The sequence below is a fragment of the Macaca nemestrina genome, chromosome 10 (genome assembly GCF_043159975.1).
Source record: "Macaca nemestrina isolate mMacNem1 chromosome 10, mMacNem.hap1, whole genome shotgun sequence".
NCBI classification, from domain to species: Eukaryota; Metazoa; Chordata; class Mammalia; order Primates; family Cercopithecidae; genus Macaca; species Macaca nemestrina.
In genome coordinates, this window is record NC_092134.1 from 80,426,800 (window position 1) to 80,446,399 (window position 19,600).

General features: G+C 44.0%; 1 protein-coding gene across 4 annotated transcripts in view; it reads right to left on the reverse strand.

Moving 5' to 3' along the window:
* Positions 1-751: 751 nt before the first annotated feature.
* Positions 752-19,600, reverse strand: part of LOC105474393 (eukaryotic translation initiation factor 4B) — a 35,401-nt gene continuing 16,552 nt past the window's right edge. Inside the window, exons 7-15 of one of the 4 annotated variants that reach the window (XM_071071677.1) lie at positions 14,858-14,983; positions 14,585-14,758; positions 8,904-9,147; positions 8,202-8,314; positions 5,587-5,800; positions 4,944-4,999; positions 3,021-3,126; positions 2,657-2,729; positions 752-2,274 (exon numbers count right to left, since the gene is read on the reverse strand). In XM_071071677.1, coding sequence (XP_070927778.1) covers positions 2,194-2,274; positions 2,657-2,729; positions 3,021-3,126; positions 4,944-4,999; positions 5,587-5,800; positions 8,202-8,314; positions 8,904-9,147; positions 14,585-14,758; positions 14,858-14,983 — 1,187 coding nt within the window. In that variant the 3' untranslated portion in view covers positions 752-2,193. The remainder of the gene's footprint in view (positions 2,275-2,656; positions 2,730-3,020; positions 3,127-4,943; positions 5,000-5,586; positions 5,801-8,201; positions 8,315-8,903; positions 9,148-14,584; positions 14,759-14,857; positions 14,984-19,600) is intronic. The other 3 variants (XM_071071679.1, XM_071071678.1, XM_071071680.1) reach the window with 3 other exon arrangements.

Genomic DNA, 19,600 nt, shown 5'->3' on the forward strand with positions numbered 1-19,600 from the left:
GGGAGCTGGGATGCAAACTGTATTACTGGGCCTCAATAAACATTGTAATGGATTACCTTGTAACCCCACCCTCTGACCTTGGACAATATGGTATCTAATGCTAAATGAAAACTTCAGAGATGGTCGGGGAAGGAGGAACAGGCAGTCAACGACTCCAGTAGAAACCACTGGGAGTGAAGAGTATATGTCAAAGAATTTCAGCATTACAATGAACTTTAAAGATCAGATTTATTTGGAGAAAACAAAAAACCCACAACCCAAAGGATGGGATTTTACATCAAGACATCTCCCAGGTAATAAGTCTACAGATTACAAATCATTTTCATAGAAGATATTTTTGTACAAATTTTACATGTATTCAGGAGTGGGACATTAATCCCCATTTCTATTTTAATAGGAGGGACAAGGCAGGGGAGAGGGAAAAACAGTTTTGGATATAACTATTTGGAAGGAGAGTAGACATGAAGAGGGCAAACCCTAGCTTTTCATTATCTACAATCAATGGTTTTTCCTTTTTTTAAAAAAAAAAAAAAAACCTTTCAATCTTCAACACTCTTTAAAAGCCCACTTCTTAGCTACTGGCCAATCCACACCAATTATTTAAATTCACTTGGTACACACCTTTGTCAACTGGGTAAATTATATTATGCCCACTGCTGCAGCACGCATAAACCAACACCCCTGCATGGCTGAACAGGGCCTAATCTAGGACTGATGGGAGACGGGCTTGCAAACCAAGATCAAGGTGTCGTTTCTCTGCTAATACTGTCTACCAAGCCGATCCCTACAAAAATGCACATACAAGCAGGCAAGTTTAGCTACTGTGTTGCAAGAGAAACCAGGACCTTGTTAAATAGTTCTCTCCATTACCATTTATTCTCTCAAGGGAAGCTTTAAAAAAAAATAATAAAGAAAAACAACACATTGGTCTGGCTACCTCATGAATCCAACAAGCATTGGTGTAGCATTTCAGTGGAGAAGGAAACGTGGGGGGAAAAACTCATCAAGGTTGTAAAAAAGGCTCCCAATTTAACTGTCCCTGTCCCTATTTATCCACCATCCAAGACCATCCATTATTCTAGAGCACTCTGATCTATAAAAGGGGTCAAAGCATCAGGAGCAGGCAAGGAGTGAGAACCAAAAGACATCAAGAAACCGATTTGCTTGAGAAAAGCAGCGATTCTTCCTTTCACAGCTCTCCATGGCTGAGAGAGAAAATGCCCAAGACATCATCTATGTGACTTAAGAGACTGCTTTTTGGGAGGTTAAGAGTAGCACGAAGAACTTAAGATGACGACAAGAGTCTAAGTTTTTAGTTTCAAGGTTTCAACAGAATGTGGATATATTCAAACTTTCAAAAAGGACAGTGTTTAGAAAGGGTAAAACTAGGACACAGAAAACACTGGGAATTACCACGACCCCCAAGTGCTTCCGGCTCCAGGAAATAACCATTCATGTGTTTGCTGGAGGTCACACAATTTTCCCCATTACCTGGTACAAAATGACTCATCACTTCCCAAAAGCTTCTTTTCAAACCACGATTTTCCCATTTATTTTGGTCCAATGCAGTCCTATTCTTTATGGCCTATAGTCTCACTCCCAACTACCCCCCTGGGGGGTTAAAAAAAAAAATTCCCCCTAGGCTGGCCCCCAAAACTCAGAATTAAATAAGAGGAGGGGCTGGCAGCCTCCTGGAGACTAAAACAACTTGAGGCTAAATCTACCTTTCCAAGAGTGGAAAATGTATTCAGATAATGTTTTGAGAATTCATATATGCCACAATAGGATAAAAACTAAAAGGTAGAAATCTCACAATTTTCCTTCTACCTCCCTCCCCTACTGCCCAACCAGGTTCCAGACGTTATATCACTGTCATTACCATTTCTGCTAAATGGAGGCCCCTAGGCACTAATCACACTGGCAACTGTGTGGTGACATAACACACCACAACTCTTCCTCTAAAAAGCTGTAGTCCCTTTCTCTCTGGCTATATTGGCGATTCTCCAGTTACTTTAATACTTTAAAGGCTGCAGCAGCATGCAAAATAATTTCATTTTTTGTTTTTAAAAAAAGGTAAGAAAGGTCTTCAGGAGATGGTGAGTTTTATTTTGTCTTGTCTGGATAGAGGTTTTGATTTGCTCTCGAATGTTCCAGGGTGGAGAGAAACTAGGAGAAAGCACAGGATGTAGAGGTCTATTCGGCATAATCTTCTCCCTCGTTTTCATCTTCACCATCAACAGAGAGAGCAGCATACTTGCTTGCAGAACTGAACTTCTGTAACACAACGAGAGTGACAGGATAATGAAGGCCTTGAATTATCACATCAAAACCCAAGACACAGAATACTGATCCTTTGGCAATGGGGGATGACAGTCAGATGACACCCACTTGCTTAGTCATGAACATTGTCCACTGGAGAGGAGCTAGGGAAGAGGGTCAGAGGCACATGTGATCTTACTGTAGTCCCATACCACCTCTACACCTTGCAGAAGGGATGAGAACAAAGGAAGGCAGAAACCAGGAAAAAGCTAAACTTCTTGTGCTATTTCAGATAAAGACCAATGTCTTATTTCCAAACACTTTGTATTCCAAATGGAAAGAAGTCCAACAGCAAAAAGTATTCTACGAAAAATTGGGAGCAGCCTTCAACACTTACCGAAGCTGGATTTTCCTCAGGTTTCTTTGGCTCAGGTGCAGATCTGGAGTCTTGATCCTTTTTGCCATCTTTCCTGCAGAGACGTAAGCATAAAACCACATCTTTAGGAAAGGACTCGCCTAATACAAATATGTGCATGCATGCAGTTTCAAAGCACTGAACAGGCACCTCTAGCCAACAGTCCTTGTTGTCTGGATGATGTATTACTTCTAGATTTTCAGAATCTTAACTGTCATGTTGGCTGACTTTAGTTTGCTCACAATGAGAGATCTGACAGTGCTTTGAGAACCAAGAACTTAATTTCTTAATTACACAAACATGTGGATCAGAGGAAAGATGATAATGAGAAAGAGAACAAGCATACCTATCTGACTCCTTCCAGTGGTCTTTGTTCCCTCCGTCTCCTGGTCCACGGCTAGAGGTCCCAGTTTGGCCTTTTGGGACATTCATCCCATCTACTTTATTTTCATCTGTTTGAGCAGTCATGTAAACAAATTAAAGGCAAGTAAAATTATCAATGTCCTTCTCCTAAGATTTCCCTTAAGCTGAAGAAAACTGTGCCCACATGTACTGAGGGAAACTAACCTCATGCCAACCCAGACTTCCTTCCTGAAGCCTTCTTTCCACATCCTCTATAGCACACAAAAATACAAAAACCAAACAAAATCCACTAAAAAGTTCCATGTAGGGATGTGCCATCATGAAAAGCAAGCTGGAAATAAAGACTATGACGCTCTGTAGTGACCTTGGCCTTGCTGATGGTAACATTTCTAATCTGGATTGAAAGTGTTAATTTCGGGCCGGGCGCGGTGGCTCACGCCTGTAATCCCAGCACTTTGGGAGGCCGAGACGGGCGGATCACAAGGTCAGGAGATCGAGACCATCCTGGCTAACACGGTGAAACCCCGTCTCTACTAAAAAGTACAAAAAAAACTAGCCGGGCGAGGTGGCGGGCGCCTGTAGTCCCAGCTACTCGGGAGGCTGAGGTTGGAGAATGGCGTAAACCCAGGAGGCGGAGCTTGTAGTGAGCCGAGTTCGCGCCACTGCACCCCAGCCTGGGTGACAGAGCAAAGACTCCGTCTCAAAAAAAAAAAAAAAAAAAAAAAAAAGAAAGTGTTAATTTCCTTCCGGATTTTTTTCTCCTCCTGTCAAAGAAATGTTCTACCAGGAAAGGGCAGGGTTTCATACTTTCTCCAAAGAGGCCATTCCTCCCTCTACTGGCAAGAAAAGGTAGATAACCCAATAATTCTTTTATTTTTTTTTATTTTTTGAGATGGAGTCTTGCTCTGTCGCCCAGGCTGGAGTGCAGTGGGGCCATCTCAGCTCACTGCAACCTCTGTCTCCCGGGTTCAAGCAATTCTCCTGCCTCAGCCTCTCCCCAGTAGCTGGGATTACAGGCATATGCCACCACACCTGGCTACTTTTTTTGTATTTTTAGTAGAGACGGGGTTTCGCCATGTTGGCCAGGCTGGTCTCGAACTCCTGACCTCTGATCTGCCCTCCTCGGCCTCCCAAAGTGCTGCGATTACAGGTGTGAGCCACCATGCCCGGCCAACCCAAGAACTCTTTTTTTTTTTTTTTTGAGACGGAGTCTTGCTCTGTGCCCCAGGCTGGAGTGCAGTGGCGCGATCTCGGCTCACTGCAAGCTCCACCGCCCCGGGTTCAGGCCATTCTCCTGCCTCAGCCTCCGGAGTAGCTGGGACTACAGGCGCCCGCCACCTCGCCCGGCTAATTTTCTTGTATTTTTAGTAGAGACGGGGTTTCACTGTGTTAGCCAGGATGGTCTCGATCTCCTGACCTCGTGATCCGCCCGTCTTGGCCTCCCAAAGTGCTGGGATCACAGGCTTGAACCACCGCGCCCGGCCCAACCCAAGAACTCTTTTTTTTTTTTTTTTTTTGAGACGGAGTCTCACGCTGTTGCCCAGGCTGGAGTGCAGTGGCGCGATCTCGGCTCACTGCAAGCTCCGCCTCCTGGGTTCACGCCATTCTCCTGCCTCAGCCTCCTGAGTAGCTAGGACTACAGGCGCCCGCCACCGCGCCCGGCTAATTTTTTGTATTTTTAGTAGAGACGGGGTTTCACTGTGGTCTCGATCTCCTGACCTTGTGATCCGCCCGCCTCGGCCTCCCAAAGTGCTGGGATTACAGGCTTGAGCCACCGCACCCGGCCAACCCAAGAACTCTTAACACAGTATCAGGTGCAAGACACATGCTCTTCAAAATCTAATTTTGGAGGCCTTTTTATTTAGGCTTCTAGGTGAAAAACCTATTTCCCATACTATGAGCTCACCTTTCCTTGCTGGTCCTTCCTCAGATGGTTGAGCTGGAGCTACTTTTCCCCCACCACTAGAAGGAAAACAGGTAATCACATTCATCAGTTGTTTCAGGGAGAAAACAGCCAAGAAACTTATAATCATCTTCCAAATGCAGTAGGTAAGCTTTACAGAAAACAAAATCATACTCAATGTTATGGAACATTAAAATATGGGAAAGCAAGCAATGAAAGCAGTAATTTGAATACTAAATGCCATATGCTTTCTAATCATCACATCATGCAAGATTAGTATTGCTATTTTCTTTTCTTTTGGAGTCTTAACTCTGTTGCCCAAGCTGGAGTGCAATGGCACATCTTGGCTCACTGCAACCTCCACCTCCCGGGCTCAAGCCTCTGACTTATATTTGCAGATTTATGTGGCACTAGTACTCCCATCATAGCTGATTTCAAGCTACCAAAGTGATGTCAACTGGCTATCAAAACTCCAGAAAATGGAACTAGGTCTTATGAGCCAATTCCAGCACACTAAGAGACTAAAGCCAGCATAACTTGTAAGGTGCTATACAATGCTGGCATCCTGTAGGGCATCTTCTGTCATTACATCACAGTATTTTAGAATCTGCACAGCTAACCAACTACTGTTTCCAAGCTGACTCACCTTGTAGGGGATTGCTGCTCTGTGTCTGAGCTCTGAGATCGAGCTGGAGGGTTAGAACTTCGCTTCACCCAAGCATTCTCCTTTGGTGGAGGGGCTGGCATTACCTTTAGGGGCTGATCAGGTTTGGGAGGTTTAGAAGTTGGAGAGTGACAATCTTCCTCCTTATTGAGTGTTTCATTTTCTAGAGACTTCTCACTCTCTCTCCTTCGTGGATCTGTGAAGCCAGAGTGAAAAGATCAAATTATCAGGCTGCAGATGCTCATGCATCTACCAGGATCTCAATAGTGTGGAAAATGGTACACATCCAAGTTTTGGCTCCCAAAGATGGATTTATCCCTAAACCAGTGGTTTACAAGTATTTCCAGAACAATGTCTTACTGATGCACAGAGAAATAGGAAAAATAATGACCACGTATACAACTTAAGGGACACCCAGCCATCTGACCTTTTTAGGAATGAGTATCCTTGACAGCCTTTCTGCATTCTCAATGTTAAAGTGTCTTGACCTGGAGAATGTACATATGTGAAGAGGACCTATGATGAAATCCCAAACTGTAGTAACCACTGCTCAACTTCAACTTAAAACTCAACACACATGGACTATGATGCAATCACATTTATGAAAAACAGCCTACTGGCTGGGTGCAGTGGCTCACGCCTGTAATCTTAGGACACTGGGAGGCTGTGGGGGTGGGGGGAATCGTTTCAGCCTAGGAGTTTCAGACCAGCCTGGACAACATGGTGAAACCCCAGCTCTACACAAAATAGAAAAATTAGCTGAGTGTGGCATGTGCCTGTAGTCCCAGCTACTAGGGATGATGAGGTGAGCTGTGATCGTATTGCTGCACTCCAGCCTGGCTGACAAGAGTGAGACCCCATCTCAAAAAACAAAACAACAACCTACATATGTGTTTTTTTTAAAAAAGGTAATACGTGTCTTCTCAAAACAAGGACCCTCCTTTGGGAGGCTGAGGCAGGACTGCTTGAAGCCAGGAGTTTGAGACCAGCCTGGGGAGTGTAGTCAGACCCCCATCTCTAAAAAAAAATTTTTAATTTAGCCAGATATGGTTGCATGTACCCATCGTTCACAGCTACTTGGGATACTGGGGCAAGAGGATTGCTTGAGGCCAGGAGTTGAAGGCTGCAGTGAGCTATGATCGCACCACTGCACTCCAGCCTGGGTGAGAATGAGACCCTGTCTTAAAAATAAAAAACTAGGCCGGGAGCGGTGGCTCATGCCTGTAATCCCAGCACTTTGGGAGGCCAGGGAGGGCAGAGCATGAGGCCAAGAGATGGAGACAATCCTGGCCAACATGGCGAAACCCCACCTTTACTAAAAATACAAAAAATTAGCTGAGCATGGTGGCGCTCACCTGTAATCCCAGCTACTCAGGAGGCTGAGACAGGAGAACTGCTTGAACCAGGGAGTCAGAAGTTGCAGTGAGCCAAAATTGTGCCACTGCATTCCAGCCTGGTGACAGAGCAAAACTCCGTCTCAATAAACAAACAAACAAATAAATAAAAGAAATGCAAGTACAAATCAATTTAGAGGTGGGAGAAAAGACCTTAAAAAACATCGTAGTGGCTGGCACTTTATGAGGCTGAGAGCAGCCTGGGCAACATGGGGAAACCATCTCTACAAAAATTTAACTGGGTATAGGCCGGGCGCGGTGACTCATGCCTGTAATCCCAGCACTTTGGGAGGCCGACGCGGGCAGATCATGAGGTCAGGAGATCGAGACCATCCTGGCTAACACGGTGAAACTCCGTCTCTACTAAAAACACAAAAAATTAGCTGTACGTGGTGGCGGGCGCCTGTAGTTCCAGCTACTTGGGAGGCTGAGGCAGGAGAATGGCATGAATCCGGGAGGCAGAGCTTGCAGTGAGCCGAGATCGTGCCACTGCACTCCACCCTGGGAGACAGAGCAAGATTCCATCTCAAAAATAAATATATAAATAAATAAATAAAATTTAGCCGGTGTAGTGGTGCATGCCTACAGTCCCAGCCACTAGGGAGGCTGAGGTGGGAGGATCACTTGAGTCCAGGAGGTGAGGCTGCAGTGAGCCATCATAATGCCACTGCACTCCAGCCTGTGTGACAGAGTAAGACCCTATCTCAAAACAAAACAAAAAAACCACATCATGGTAAGGGAAGGAGGTATTATAATTGAACCACTGAGGTTTCTAAAACACTAAAAGTGCTTGATCAACCAGTGGTAACACTGCTTGAGAACACTGCTCTGGTGATAACATCAAAAAAGGTTGGTCTTGGGACAGCTCATATGAAACTCCAAGCCTTTGACTGTTCTGAATAGACAACATTCTAAGATGTCACAACATAAAATGAAAATACACCAAAAAAAAAAAAAAAAAGGACATAAAATGAAGAGACAAGCCTAACAGTCAAGTATCCGCTTCAGTGGTAGATTATTAAGCAGATCATCTAGGTCTACTCTGGTACCCATTCCTCAAATTCTTTGGAGCAGAAGACATGAAACTCCAGTCGGCCCATGCAACTCATATAAAGAGTTCATGACTGAATTTAAATACTGCAAAGTCTCTGCATAATTTGGTTATGGATAGTTTATGGAAAACGGCAATAACACAATACCCACCCTGGTCTGACTTACTTCTGCCAGATGTGGCGGAGGTCCCAGTCTGTGATGACTCACTTCCTGTCCTCGACCGTTCCCGTTCCTGAGTTTCTTCACTTCGCCAGCTTGGGTGTCTGTACGAAAGATTTCACAAAACACACATTATGCCTGGCTCAATGAAGGCCACCTTAGACCCATGCTGACCCCTCAAGAACCATCATTTATTAATATTCTACCACACTTGCTTCATCTATAGGTGTATGTGCATATAAATTTATCTTTCCCTCAAACTATTTGAAAGCTACAGACATTAAGACACACTTTGGCCCTAATTACTTCAGCAAGAATCAACTAATACGGTTAAGAACACTATCCTACATAATCTACAATACTGCCCTTCTTTAACACGGTTCTACAAGCCACTCACTACCAAGCCTAGTTTTTCAGGGCAATTACTTATTATAGGAGGTCTCTAGCCTTTTAGATGCCATACCAGCTTTTAACAGTAACACTTTTGTGATGGACAGGAAACAACTCTTCATTGTGTAACACTGTCCCTAACACTGCATACTAACACCCCCAGCCACAGCCCACTAAATGCTCATCAGTGACAACCAGTGATATGATAATGACACAAATTTCCCAAATGCCCCTGGGGATGTAATGCCCCCATTAAGAACCACTGGATTCCTAGATGGGATATCCATCAAGAAGACAACCTACCTCTCCCGAGGCCGTCGTTCTAGTTTTGGCTCATCCAGCTGACGCTGCAACTTCTCTTGTTCCTTCTGTAGCCGTTCTTCTACTTCTCTTTCTCTAGCAGCTGTGTCAACAGGCTTTGCCCCTCCAAAGATAGAAGCAGCTCGACTGGACTGGGAGGTACTAGCAGAGGAATCATCTTCCTTAGGAGTACTCCGAGGCTTTAGATTCAGTTTGGGTCTTTGAGGGGGACCTAAGTTAAATGAAACTTTAAGTAATAGTTTTCCAAATTGTCAGAAGCTGATGGCTGAAAGCCAGATTCCCAGATATAACTCCTACGAAATGCTATATGAGATTCAAGTTAGTGGCCTAACCAATCCGCAGAAGTCAAATAGGACATCATTAGACAATAGGTAGCTTAGGCCGGGCGCGGTGGCTCACGCCTGTAATCCCAGCACTTTGGGAGGCTGAGGCGAGTGGATCACGAGGTCAGGAGATCGAGACCATCCTGGCTAACAAGGTGAAACCCTGTCTCTACTAAAAATACAAAAAATTAGCTGGGCGTGGTGGCAGGCACCTGTAGTCCCAGCTACTCAGGAGGCTGAGGCAGGAGAATGGCGTGAACCCAGGAGGCAGAGTTTGCAGTGAGCTGAGATTGCACCACTGCACTCCAGCCTGGTCGATAGAGCGAGACTCTGTCTCAAAAAAAAAAAAAAAAAAAAAGGTAGCTTAGGCCGGGTGTGGTGGCTCACACCTGTAATCCCGACACTTTGGGAGGCTGAGGCGGACAGATCACCCAGGGTTGGGAGTTCGAGACCAACCTGACCAACATGGAGAAACCCCATCTCTACTAAAAATAAAAAATTAGCCTGGCATGGTGGCGCGTGCCTGTAATCCCAGCTACTCAGGAGGCTGAGGCAGGAGAATCACTTGAACCTGGGAGGCAGAGTTTGTGGTGATCTAAGATTGCAACCCTGCACTCCAGCCCTCCAGGCTGGGCAACAAAAGCAAAACTCTGCCTAAAATAAATAAATAAATAAAAATAAAAATAGGTGGCATAAATAACCAAGTTCTGGCTGGGTGTGATGGCTCACGCCTGTAAACCCAGCACTTTGGGAGGCCGAGGCGGGCAGATCACCTGAGGTTGGGAGTTCGAAACCAGCCTGACCAATATGGAGAAACCTAGTCTCTACTAAAAATACAAAATTAGCCGGGAGTGGTGGCACATGCCTGTAATCCCAGCTACTCGGGAGGCTGAGGCAAGAGAATCGCCTGAACCCAGGAGGCGGAGGTTGCAGTGAGCCGAGATTGGTGCCACTGCACTCTAGAATGGGCAACAAAAGCCAAACTCCATCTCAAAAAACAAAACAAACAAACAAAAAACCAATCAACTTCAATTACTCTTGTACCACATCCATGATGTAGTTCAAGACCACAGGAAAGACTAAAAATGGTAAACATTAAAGTGATAAATTAAAAAAAAAAAAAAAAAAAGCGAAAGCCAGGCGCGGTGGCTCATGCCTGTAATCCCAGCTCTCAGGGAGGCAGAGGCGGGAGGATAGCTTGAGCCCAGGAGTTCGAGACCTGCCTGGGTAATATAGTGAGATCCCGTTCTCCACACACACACACACACACACACACACACACACACACACACACAAAAGTGATAAATTAATAATCTATTAAGATTTCCTTTATATGGGAAAAAGTTTTGACCATCATTAAACTACTGGATGAAAGTATCTTGCTCTGAAATCTGTGCGTTAAGAACTAATACAATATGATACGGAAGACTCTAGTTCTTTTTTTATTTTTTTTTGAGACAGTCTCGCTCTGTCACCCAGGCTGGAGCACAGGGGTGTGATCTCAACTCACTGCAACCTCTGCCTCCCTAATTTCCCTGCGTCAGCCACCAGAGTAGCTGGGAGTACAGGCACATGGCACCATGCCCAGCTAAATTTTGTACGTTTAGTAGAGATGGGGTTTCACCAAGTTGGCCAGGCTGGTCTTGAACTCCTGACCTCAAGTGATCCGCTTGCCTCGGCTTCCCAAAGTGCTGTTACAGGTGTGAGCCACCACGCCCAGCCAGGAAGACTCTAAATCTTATACCCTTGTCTCTGTGTATAATATAAATTTGGCAGGTGGTTCATGGGGCAAAGCATGTAACATTGAACAAATAAACTCTTAAGGCAGCCTGATTTCTTCCTTTTTTTTTTTTTTTTTTTTTTTTGAGACGGAGTCTCGCTCTGTCGCCCAGGCTGGAGTGCAGTGGCCTGATCTCAGCAGCTCACTGCCAGCTCCGCCTCCCGGGTTCACGCCATTCTCCTGCCTCAGCCTCCCGAGTAGCTGGGACTACAGGCGCCCGCCACCTCGCCCGGCTAGTTTTTTGTAGTTTTAGTAGAGACGGGGTTTCACTGTGTTCACCAGGATGGTCTCGATCTCCTGACCTCGTGATCCACCCGTCTCGGCCTCCCAAAGTGCTGGGATTACAGGCTTGAGCCACCGCGCCCGGCCGGTCTGATTTCTTCCTTGATTCAAGTTGTCAGAATACTTTAAAGAGAAACCTAAGTGTTTCAAGGAAGTTAAATTACTAAAAATCATTGTTTGTCCTAAATATTTTGGATATACCAAAGATACAAAGAAAGCCTATCTATACAATCACCTGACTTAAGTAATGTAACCTTAACAAAGAGGTAAAACCTCCTGATGACATGACCAGCTGCACTCTGTCCTCTAAATAACCACTAGATGGTGACTTTATCATGCCCACACTTGACTTTATACTTTTACTACGTATGCACGTAGTACCTGTAGATAGAGGGTACTGTTTAACAAGATCTCAATTTTCTATGAGGGCTTAAAGTCGACAGTTTATATATGTTCCTAGACGTATTTTACATCTGTATTATAGCCCTGTCACTTTTATAAGATAAAATGGGGGCTCAGAAAAAGTAGCTCACTTCAGATATTTAAGATATTAATAAAATAATACAGCTTGGCACAGTGGCTCACGCCTGTAACCCCAGCACTTTGGGAGGCCGAGGGCAAGTGGATCACTTGAACTTGGAAGTTTAAAACCAGCCTTGGCAACATGGAGAAACCCCATCTCTATAAAAAATATCAAAATTAGCCAGGCATATGGCATGCACCTATAGTCCCAGTTACTGGGGAGGATAAGGTAGGAGGATCACTTGAGCTCAGGAGGCTGAGGCTACAGTTAGCCATGATTATGTCACTGCACTTTTAGCCTAGGCAACAGAATGAGATCCTGTCTCAAGAAGAAAAAAAAAAAGTAAATGGTGGGCAAACAGTGAAGGCCCGTGTATGTCAGAGGTATAGAGAAAGGGCTATCTTCCAGGTCCTGGGGAAACTAGAAAGGTCTCAACAGAGGAGAATAGGGTAATTAGATCTTATGCCAGAAAGACAACTGACAACTGGGGCCAATGTGAAGAATGGAGCAAGGAAGGGAACTCTGTTAGGAGGCAATGGCCAGTAATGTGGGTGCAGCAATGAGGCTTCAACAAAGGTAGCAGCAGCGACTAGAGACAAGACAGCAGATCTTAGAGGGAATTGGGGGTAAGAGCAAGAAGAGAAAAAGAAAAAAAATCAGGTATGCAGCTTCTGGTGGGGAGGTAAGGGACAGTGTGAGACAGGAAAAGATCAGAAGTCAAGGAGAACATGAAGCCCACATCTAAGCCTCCACTTTTCTAACTTGTAATTTTACCTATACCACACAGAAGTCAGAATTAAACAATACTTGTACAAGCACTCAGCTCACAGATGGAAGAGTAGTTAATAAATGTTAGTTATTATTTTTAGGCTTCTTGCTTGAGGAAATAGCTTTTAAGAATGTAGTTTTTTTGGCCAGGCGTGGTGGCGCACACCTGTAATCCCAGCACTTTGGGGAGGCCAAGGCAGGCGGATCACGAGGTCAAGAGATCGAGACCATCCTGGCCAACATGGTGAAACCCCATCTCTACTAGTGATGGTGAAACTCTGTGCGCCTGTAGTCCCAGCTACTCGGGGGGCTGAGGCAAGAGAACTGGTTGAACCTAGGAGGCAGAGGTTGCAGTGAGCTGAGATCGTGCCACTGCACTCCAGCCTGGCAACAAACAGAGCGAGACTCTGTCTCAATAAAAAAAAAAAAAAAAAAAGAAAAAATTCTGGGACATATGCCATAACCTTTTATATGACATCACTGAAGTTAGAACACAAATGGTGGCCATTTATTAGTATTTTCTAACCAGTTAGATTTGTAACAGTTTACATTTTATATCTTATAATATTAGGGCATGATTTTAGAATAGGTGTACCAAAATCTCACCTTTATAATTAATGAACATCAATTATTATGGTATAATGGTACTGAAATCAGCAATGTTTTTTTTTTGGAGACAGTCTCACTCTGTCGCCCAGGCTGGAGTGCAGTGGTGCGATCTCAGCTCACTGCAACCTCCGCCTCTGGGCTCAAGCAATTCTCCTGCCTCGGCCGGGCGCGGTGGCTCAAGCCTGTAATCCCAGCACTTTGGGAGGCCAAGACGGGCGGATCACAAGGTCAGGAGATCGAGACCATCCTGGCTAACATGGTGAAACCCCGTCTCTACTAAAAATACAAAAAACTAGCCGGGTGAGGTGGCGGGCGCCTGTAGTCCCAGCTACTCCGGAGGCTGAGGCAGGAGAATGGCGTGAACCCGGGAGGCGGAGCTTGCAGTGAGCTGAGACCCGGCCACTGCACTCCAGCCTGGGCGACAGAGCGAGACTCCGTCTCAAAAAAAAAAAAAAAAAAAAAAAAAATTCTCCTGCCTCAGCCTCCCGAGTAGCTGGGATGATAGGTGTGTGCCGCTCCGGCCACCTAATTTTTGTATTTTTAGTAGAAACGGGGTTTCACCATGTTGGCCAGGCTGTTCTCGAACTCTTGACCTCAAATGATCTGCCCATCTTGGCCTCCCAAAACGCTGAGATTACAAGTGTGAGTCACTGCACCTACCCTTAATGCTTAGTTTTCAACCCCACAGTACCAATGATGCGCTACAGGACTACGTTTAATCTGAGTTTCATTTCCCTCACTTGAAAAATGTAGCTAAAACCATCTGCTTTAAGTGCAATTTACTGAGATCACAACATAACAGTATCTGGCAATTTTTTTTTTCCATTTTTACTGTTTATTCAATAAATTTTAACTGAAAAAATCTATCTGTGAAGGCATATGAGATGAAAGGAATTCGACTGCTGTATTTCCACTGATGTCATCCTTAGCCAATGCTTTTTTTTTTTTTTTTGAGACAGAGTCTCACTCTGTCATCCAGGCTGGAGTGCAGTGGCGCGATCTCCGCTCACTGCAAGCTCCGCCTCCCGGGTTCACGCCATTCTCCTGCCTCAGCCTACCGAGTAGCTGGGACTACAAGCGCCTGCCACCACGCCTGGCTAACTTTTTCTATTTTTAGTAGAGACGGGGTTTCACCATTAGCCAGGATGCTCTCTATCTCCTGACCTCGTGATGCGCCCGTGTCGGCCTCCCAAATTGCTGGGATTACAGGCGTGAGCCACTGTGCCTGGCCAGCCAATGCTCTTTCTACTATGCTTTGCTGCTTCCTGTACAATGTGCAAATTATATCTGTGCCCAACTCAGTGGTTTGTAACATAATCACAAATTTTCTGTAGTTTTCCCAGTTTCTGCTCCATGTAAGTAAAAAAAAAACTATTACCTCTGTCATCGCGCCTATAATCATCCCGAGAGTAATCATCTCTGGAGCTCCACGACCGATCATCCCGTCTGTCGTATCGGTCTTCATAGCGGTCCCCGCCTCCTCTGTAGTCATCATCCCTGCGATACCCACTGCCAAATGCTCTTCTGCCACTGCCTATCCGGGAATCATAGCCTGTAAACATATCCCAAATTATAATCATCACAGCAGAGAGAGAAAAAGAAGCAAAAAAGTTACTGAAAGAACAATTCAACATAAACATTTTACAATTACCTCTATCATAGTCTCTGCTGCCTCGGTCATCATAGCGATCCCGGCCACCATATCGATCCATATCCCGGCGTGGGCCATCCCGATACCCATCCCGATACCGGTCTGAATCATAACGATCTCGATACTCTAGAGAAAAGAGACAAGTAACACCATCCCCTTTCCTCTGACACCATTAATAGAAACACGGTAAGCTATCAGACCAGTTTGGAAGAATTTGTGTTTATTTAAATTTTCTATCTGATTTCTTCAAAAAGTTTCTCAGGTGAAATAAATGTTGCTCAGCTAATAATCTGGGAAAGGTGGGTTGGAAATAAAGAAAATCCCTAAATATTCTATAATGAATTTCCAGAAGGAGAAAAGGTTTATATGCAAAAACAAAAAACAAAACAAACAAACAAAAAAACCAAAGTAAGCACAAGACACTAAAACAACACAGTTGGAATCTTCCATGTGTGATCCCAAAGACCACATATTTTTTAATTAAAAAAATTTTTTTAGCCGGGCGTGGTGGCTCACGCCTGTAATCCCAGCACTTTGGGAGGCTAAGGTGGGCGGATCACGAGGTCAAGAGATTGAGACCATCCTGGCCAACATGGTGAAACCCCGTTTCTGCTAAAAATACAAAAATTAGCTGGGCGTGGTGACGCGCACCTGTAGTCCCGGCTACTTGGGAGGCTGAGACAGGAGAATTTGTGAACACGGGAGGCGGAGGCTGCGCTGAGATCACACCACTGCACTCCAGCCTGGCGACAGAGTGAGACTACGTCTCAAAAAACAAAAAAAAAATTTTTTTTTTTTTTTTGGAGAGAGTCTCTCTATGCTGCCCAGACTGGTCTTGGACTGCTGGGCTTAAGCAATCCTCCAGCCTTGGCCTCCCAAAGTGCTGGGATTACAGGCCTGAGCCATAACAACCAGCCACAAAGACTACTTTATTTAAGAGGCAAACAAAATGAGAAACAATATATGCAACATATGACTAACAGGACATAATTTTCTATTGAAGTTTAGGAGCTTTAATCAATTTCTGCACTGCTGATCATAATTTTAAACAGTACAAATACACTTTGGGAGGCTGAGGCTGGAGGATCGTCTGAGCTCAGGGGTTTGAGACCAGCCTGGGCAACCTGGCGAAACCACAACTCTATCAAAAATACAAAAAATCAGCCGGGCATGGTGGTACAGGCCTGTGGTCCCAGCTACTTGGGAGGACGAGGTGGAAGGATCACTTGAGCCAGGGAGGCAGAGGTTGCATTGATCCAAGATTGTGCCAAAGGCACTCCAGCCTGGGCAACAGAGTGAGATTTCTTCTCAAAATAAATAAGTAAATCAATAAATTAGTATAAATACTGAAAGTTGTATTAGAACTATGCATGAAAAGCTTTGAAGTCATGTATACCCTTCTTGGCCAACAATTTAATTTCTTGAAATTCATCCTGAGGAAATAACTGGATGTGTGATAAAGATACATGTACAAAGACATTCGTTGCAATGTTTGTTATAAACTATATTTTACACACACATGTGCATTTCAGTATCAGAGGAACCTAAATACTAGAAATCTGTATAAAGAAATGTAGTAACTCAGATAGCAAACTGGGTAGCATTAAGTTGTTTGTAAAAGGGATAGCTGCTATTTAGCTCCAGTTGACTGTTGCTAGGATCTTCCAATTTTCTGAGAGAAGCTGGCAGCCCAGATTTTTATGTTAAAAAAAATAAATCTGAATTTCTAAATATAAATTAACTAACTAAAAAAACCTACAAATATTTTATAAGGCTGATTAATTTACATACAGGGGCCAAACAGGGATCTTTTTCTTTTTTCTTTTTTTTGAGACGGAGTCTCCCTCTGTTGCCCAGGCTGGAGTGCAGTCGCACAATCGTGGGCTCAATGCAACCTCTGCCTCCCGGGTCCGAGTGATTCTCCTGCCTCAGCCTCCTGAGTAGCTGGGGTTACAGACACCCGGCACCATGCCCGGCTAATTTTTTTTTTTGTTATTTTTAGTAGAGATGGGTTTCACCGTGTTAGCCAGGATGGTCTCGATCTCCTGACTTCATGATCCGCCCACCTCGGCCTCCCAAAGTGCTGGGATTACAGGCGTGAGCCATCGTGCCAGGCCAGGGATCTTTTTCTTGTGGCTACTGTCTTTTAAATATAAATAATGATTTCATTTTGGAAACCACATACTTTTTACTGACCAGACATAACATTTCCCAGTATTATAAACTTTATATATTAAAGAACATGCTAATGTTAGTAAAATGATTATAGAAATGATCTAAAACGGACACAAGAAAATCAGCCCTATGTTTATTTTGAAATGTGGTTTAATTTCTGCAGATGCGATTTACACTTGATTTTATTTGGATAATACTGAAATTATGATAAGCTTGCATTTATTGAGAAAGCACAGATCCACATTGGAGAAAAGCAGCACATGCTATTACTGACATTTCACAGGAATACTTAGTGTAATACCCCCCAACACCCCTCAGGGTTCTGTTTTTGGCCTAATGCTTGGGATAGGAGTCTCTGGATCTTTAATTCAGGTTAACTAAGTTGACTTTGGGGCAGCTTTGGATAACAACAGCACACTCACTCGTTATCCATCCTGCTTGCTCTAAATTCAAGGTTTCAGGTGAGAAAAGTCATGCCCCTGGACTCAAAACAGGACCCTTGGTCTGACTGTCTGCTTTTTCTTTCAAGAGCCATTTCTTCCTGTTAACAATAGAATCTCTTGCATAAATGATGAAGTTAATCACCTCAGGTAGTTCTCCCCAAGGCTTTGTTGTGTCAAAGTCATGTAAGAAGTCAGATATAAACTTGCTGATTTACCCTTCTTTCAGACCTATGACCCATTCTTCTTCCTTCTACATCTTAAATGGTTAAAGACTCTCCTCTAATAGGAATTATATCCCTTATTGCTTCCTCAATTATATTTAGTACAAAGCTCAAAAGGTACCTCACAAAATTAAAATGCTTGTGGCTGGGAGTGCTAGCTCACACCTGTAATCCCAGCATTTTGGGAGGTCAAGGCGGGCAGATCATCTGAGGTAAGGAGTTACAGACCAGCCTGGCCAACATGGTGAAACCCCATCTCTACTTAAAAATACAAAAATTAGCCAGGTGTGGTGGCATGCATCTGTAATCCCAGCTACTCAGGAGGCTGAGGCACAAGGAACACCCTGAACCTGGCAGGCCCACTGCACTCCAGTCCGGGCAACAGAGCGAGACTCTGTCTCAAAAAAACAAAACAAAGAGCTTTTAAATTTAAGTTTTTCTGTTTTTACTTAAACTATTTCAAACATATAGAAAAGTAAAGAAGCCATTATAACAAACTTATGAACCTATTACTTAGGTTTAGTGAATGTCATATTTTGCCATGTTTCAGTTTTTTGTTTAAAAGAAATATGTTACAGATGTAACAACAGAATTTTCCCTACCCCCACCAACAATCACAAGGGTGGTTAAAATTACCATGCACAGCTTTATATTTTTTACAACTTATGCATTAATACTACATGGTATTGTTTTCAAATTTATACACAATTTTTTTCCCCTTAATGTAACAGGTTTTGAATTTTATCCCTGTTGTTATGTTATTATTTGATTACAGACAAAACACTAATTTATTTTTACTAGCTAGTAGCTTCTTTCCATTTTAAAAATAATTAGTGTCGTCTATTTTTGTGTATTTTAATAAAGTTGCATAATTTTCCCAATAAAGGTTTTTGTTAAAGTGATGTATATAATTAATCTCTACTCCTACCCCATATTTCCCACTCCCCTATCTTTCCGCACCCCAACTATTTAATTATTCACACACTCTCTTCCCTCCACTATAATAACATATGCCCAATAAAGACAGGATTTTCTTGTTTTTGTTCACTGCTGTATCTTGAGCATTTAAGTGAATCAATTTTTATTAGAAAAAAATTACACTGCTATATCCTTGTTCACTGCTATATCTTGAGTATTTTTAAAGTGAATCAATATTTTTATTTTAAAAACTTACATTTTAGGCCAGGCGTGGTGGCTCATGCCTGTAATCCTAGCACTTTGGGAGGCTGAGGCAGGAGGATCACCTGAGGTCAGGAGTCCGAGACCAGCCTGACCAACATGGAGAAACCCCATCTCTACTAAAAATACAAATTTAGCCAGGCGTGGCGGCACATGCCTGTAATCCCAGCTACTCGGGAGGCTGAGGCAGAAGAATCACTTGAACCTAGAAGGCGGAGGTTGTGGTGACCTGAGATCATGCCATTGCACTCCAGCCTGGGCAACAAGAGCGAAACTCCGTCTCGGGTAAAAAAATAAAAAAAATGTATTTTAATTGTTTGCTACAAGCATATAGTAATGCAACTGATCGGCTGGGCACAGTGGCTCACGTCTGTAATGCCAGCACTTTGGGAGGCCAAGGCAGGCGGATTATGAGGTCAAGAGATTGAGACCATCCTGGTCAACATCGTGAAACCCCCATCTCTACTAAAAATTAGCTGGGTGTGGTGGTGCACGCCTGTGGTTCCAGCTACTTGGGAGGCTGAGGAAGGAGAAATGCTTGAACCCAGGAGGTGGAGGTTGTAGTGAGCCAAGGTCGCGCCACTGCACTCCAGCCTGGGCGACGGAGCAAGACTCTGTCTCTTTCTGATTTCAAATAGCTCACTTTGTAGAATGTGTTGGGTTTTTTTTTTTTTTTTGGAGACAGGGTCTCGCTCTGTCACCCAGTCTAGACCTCCTGGGCTCAA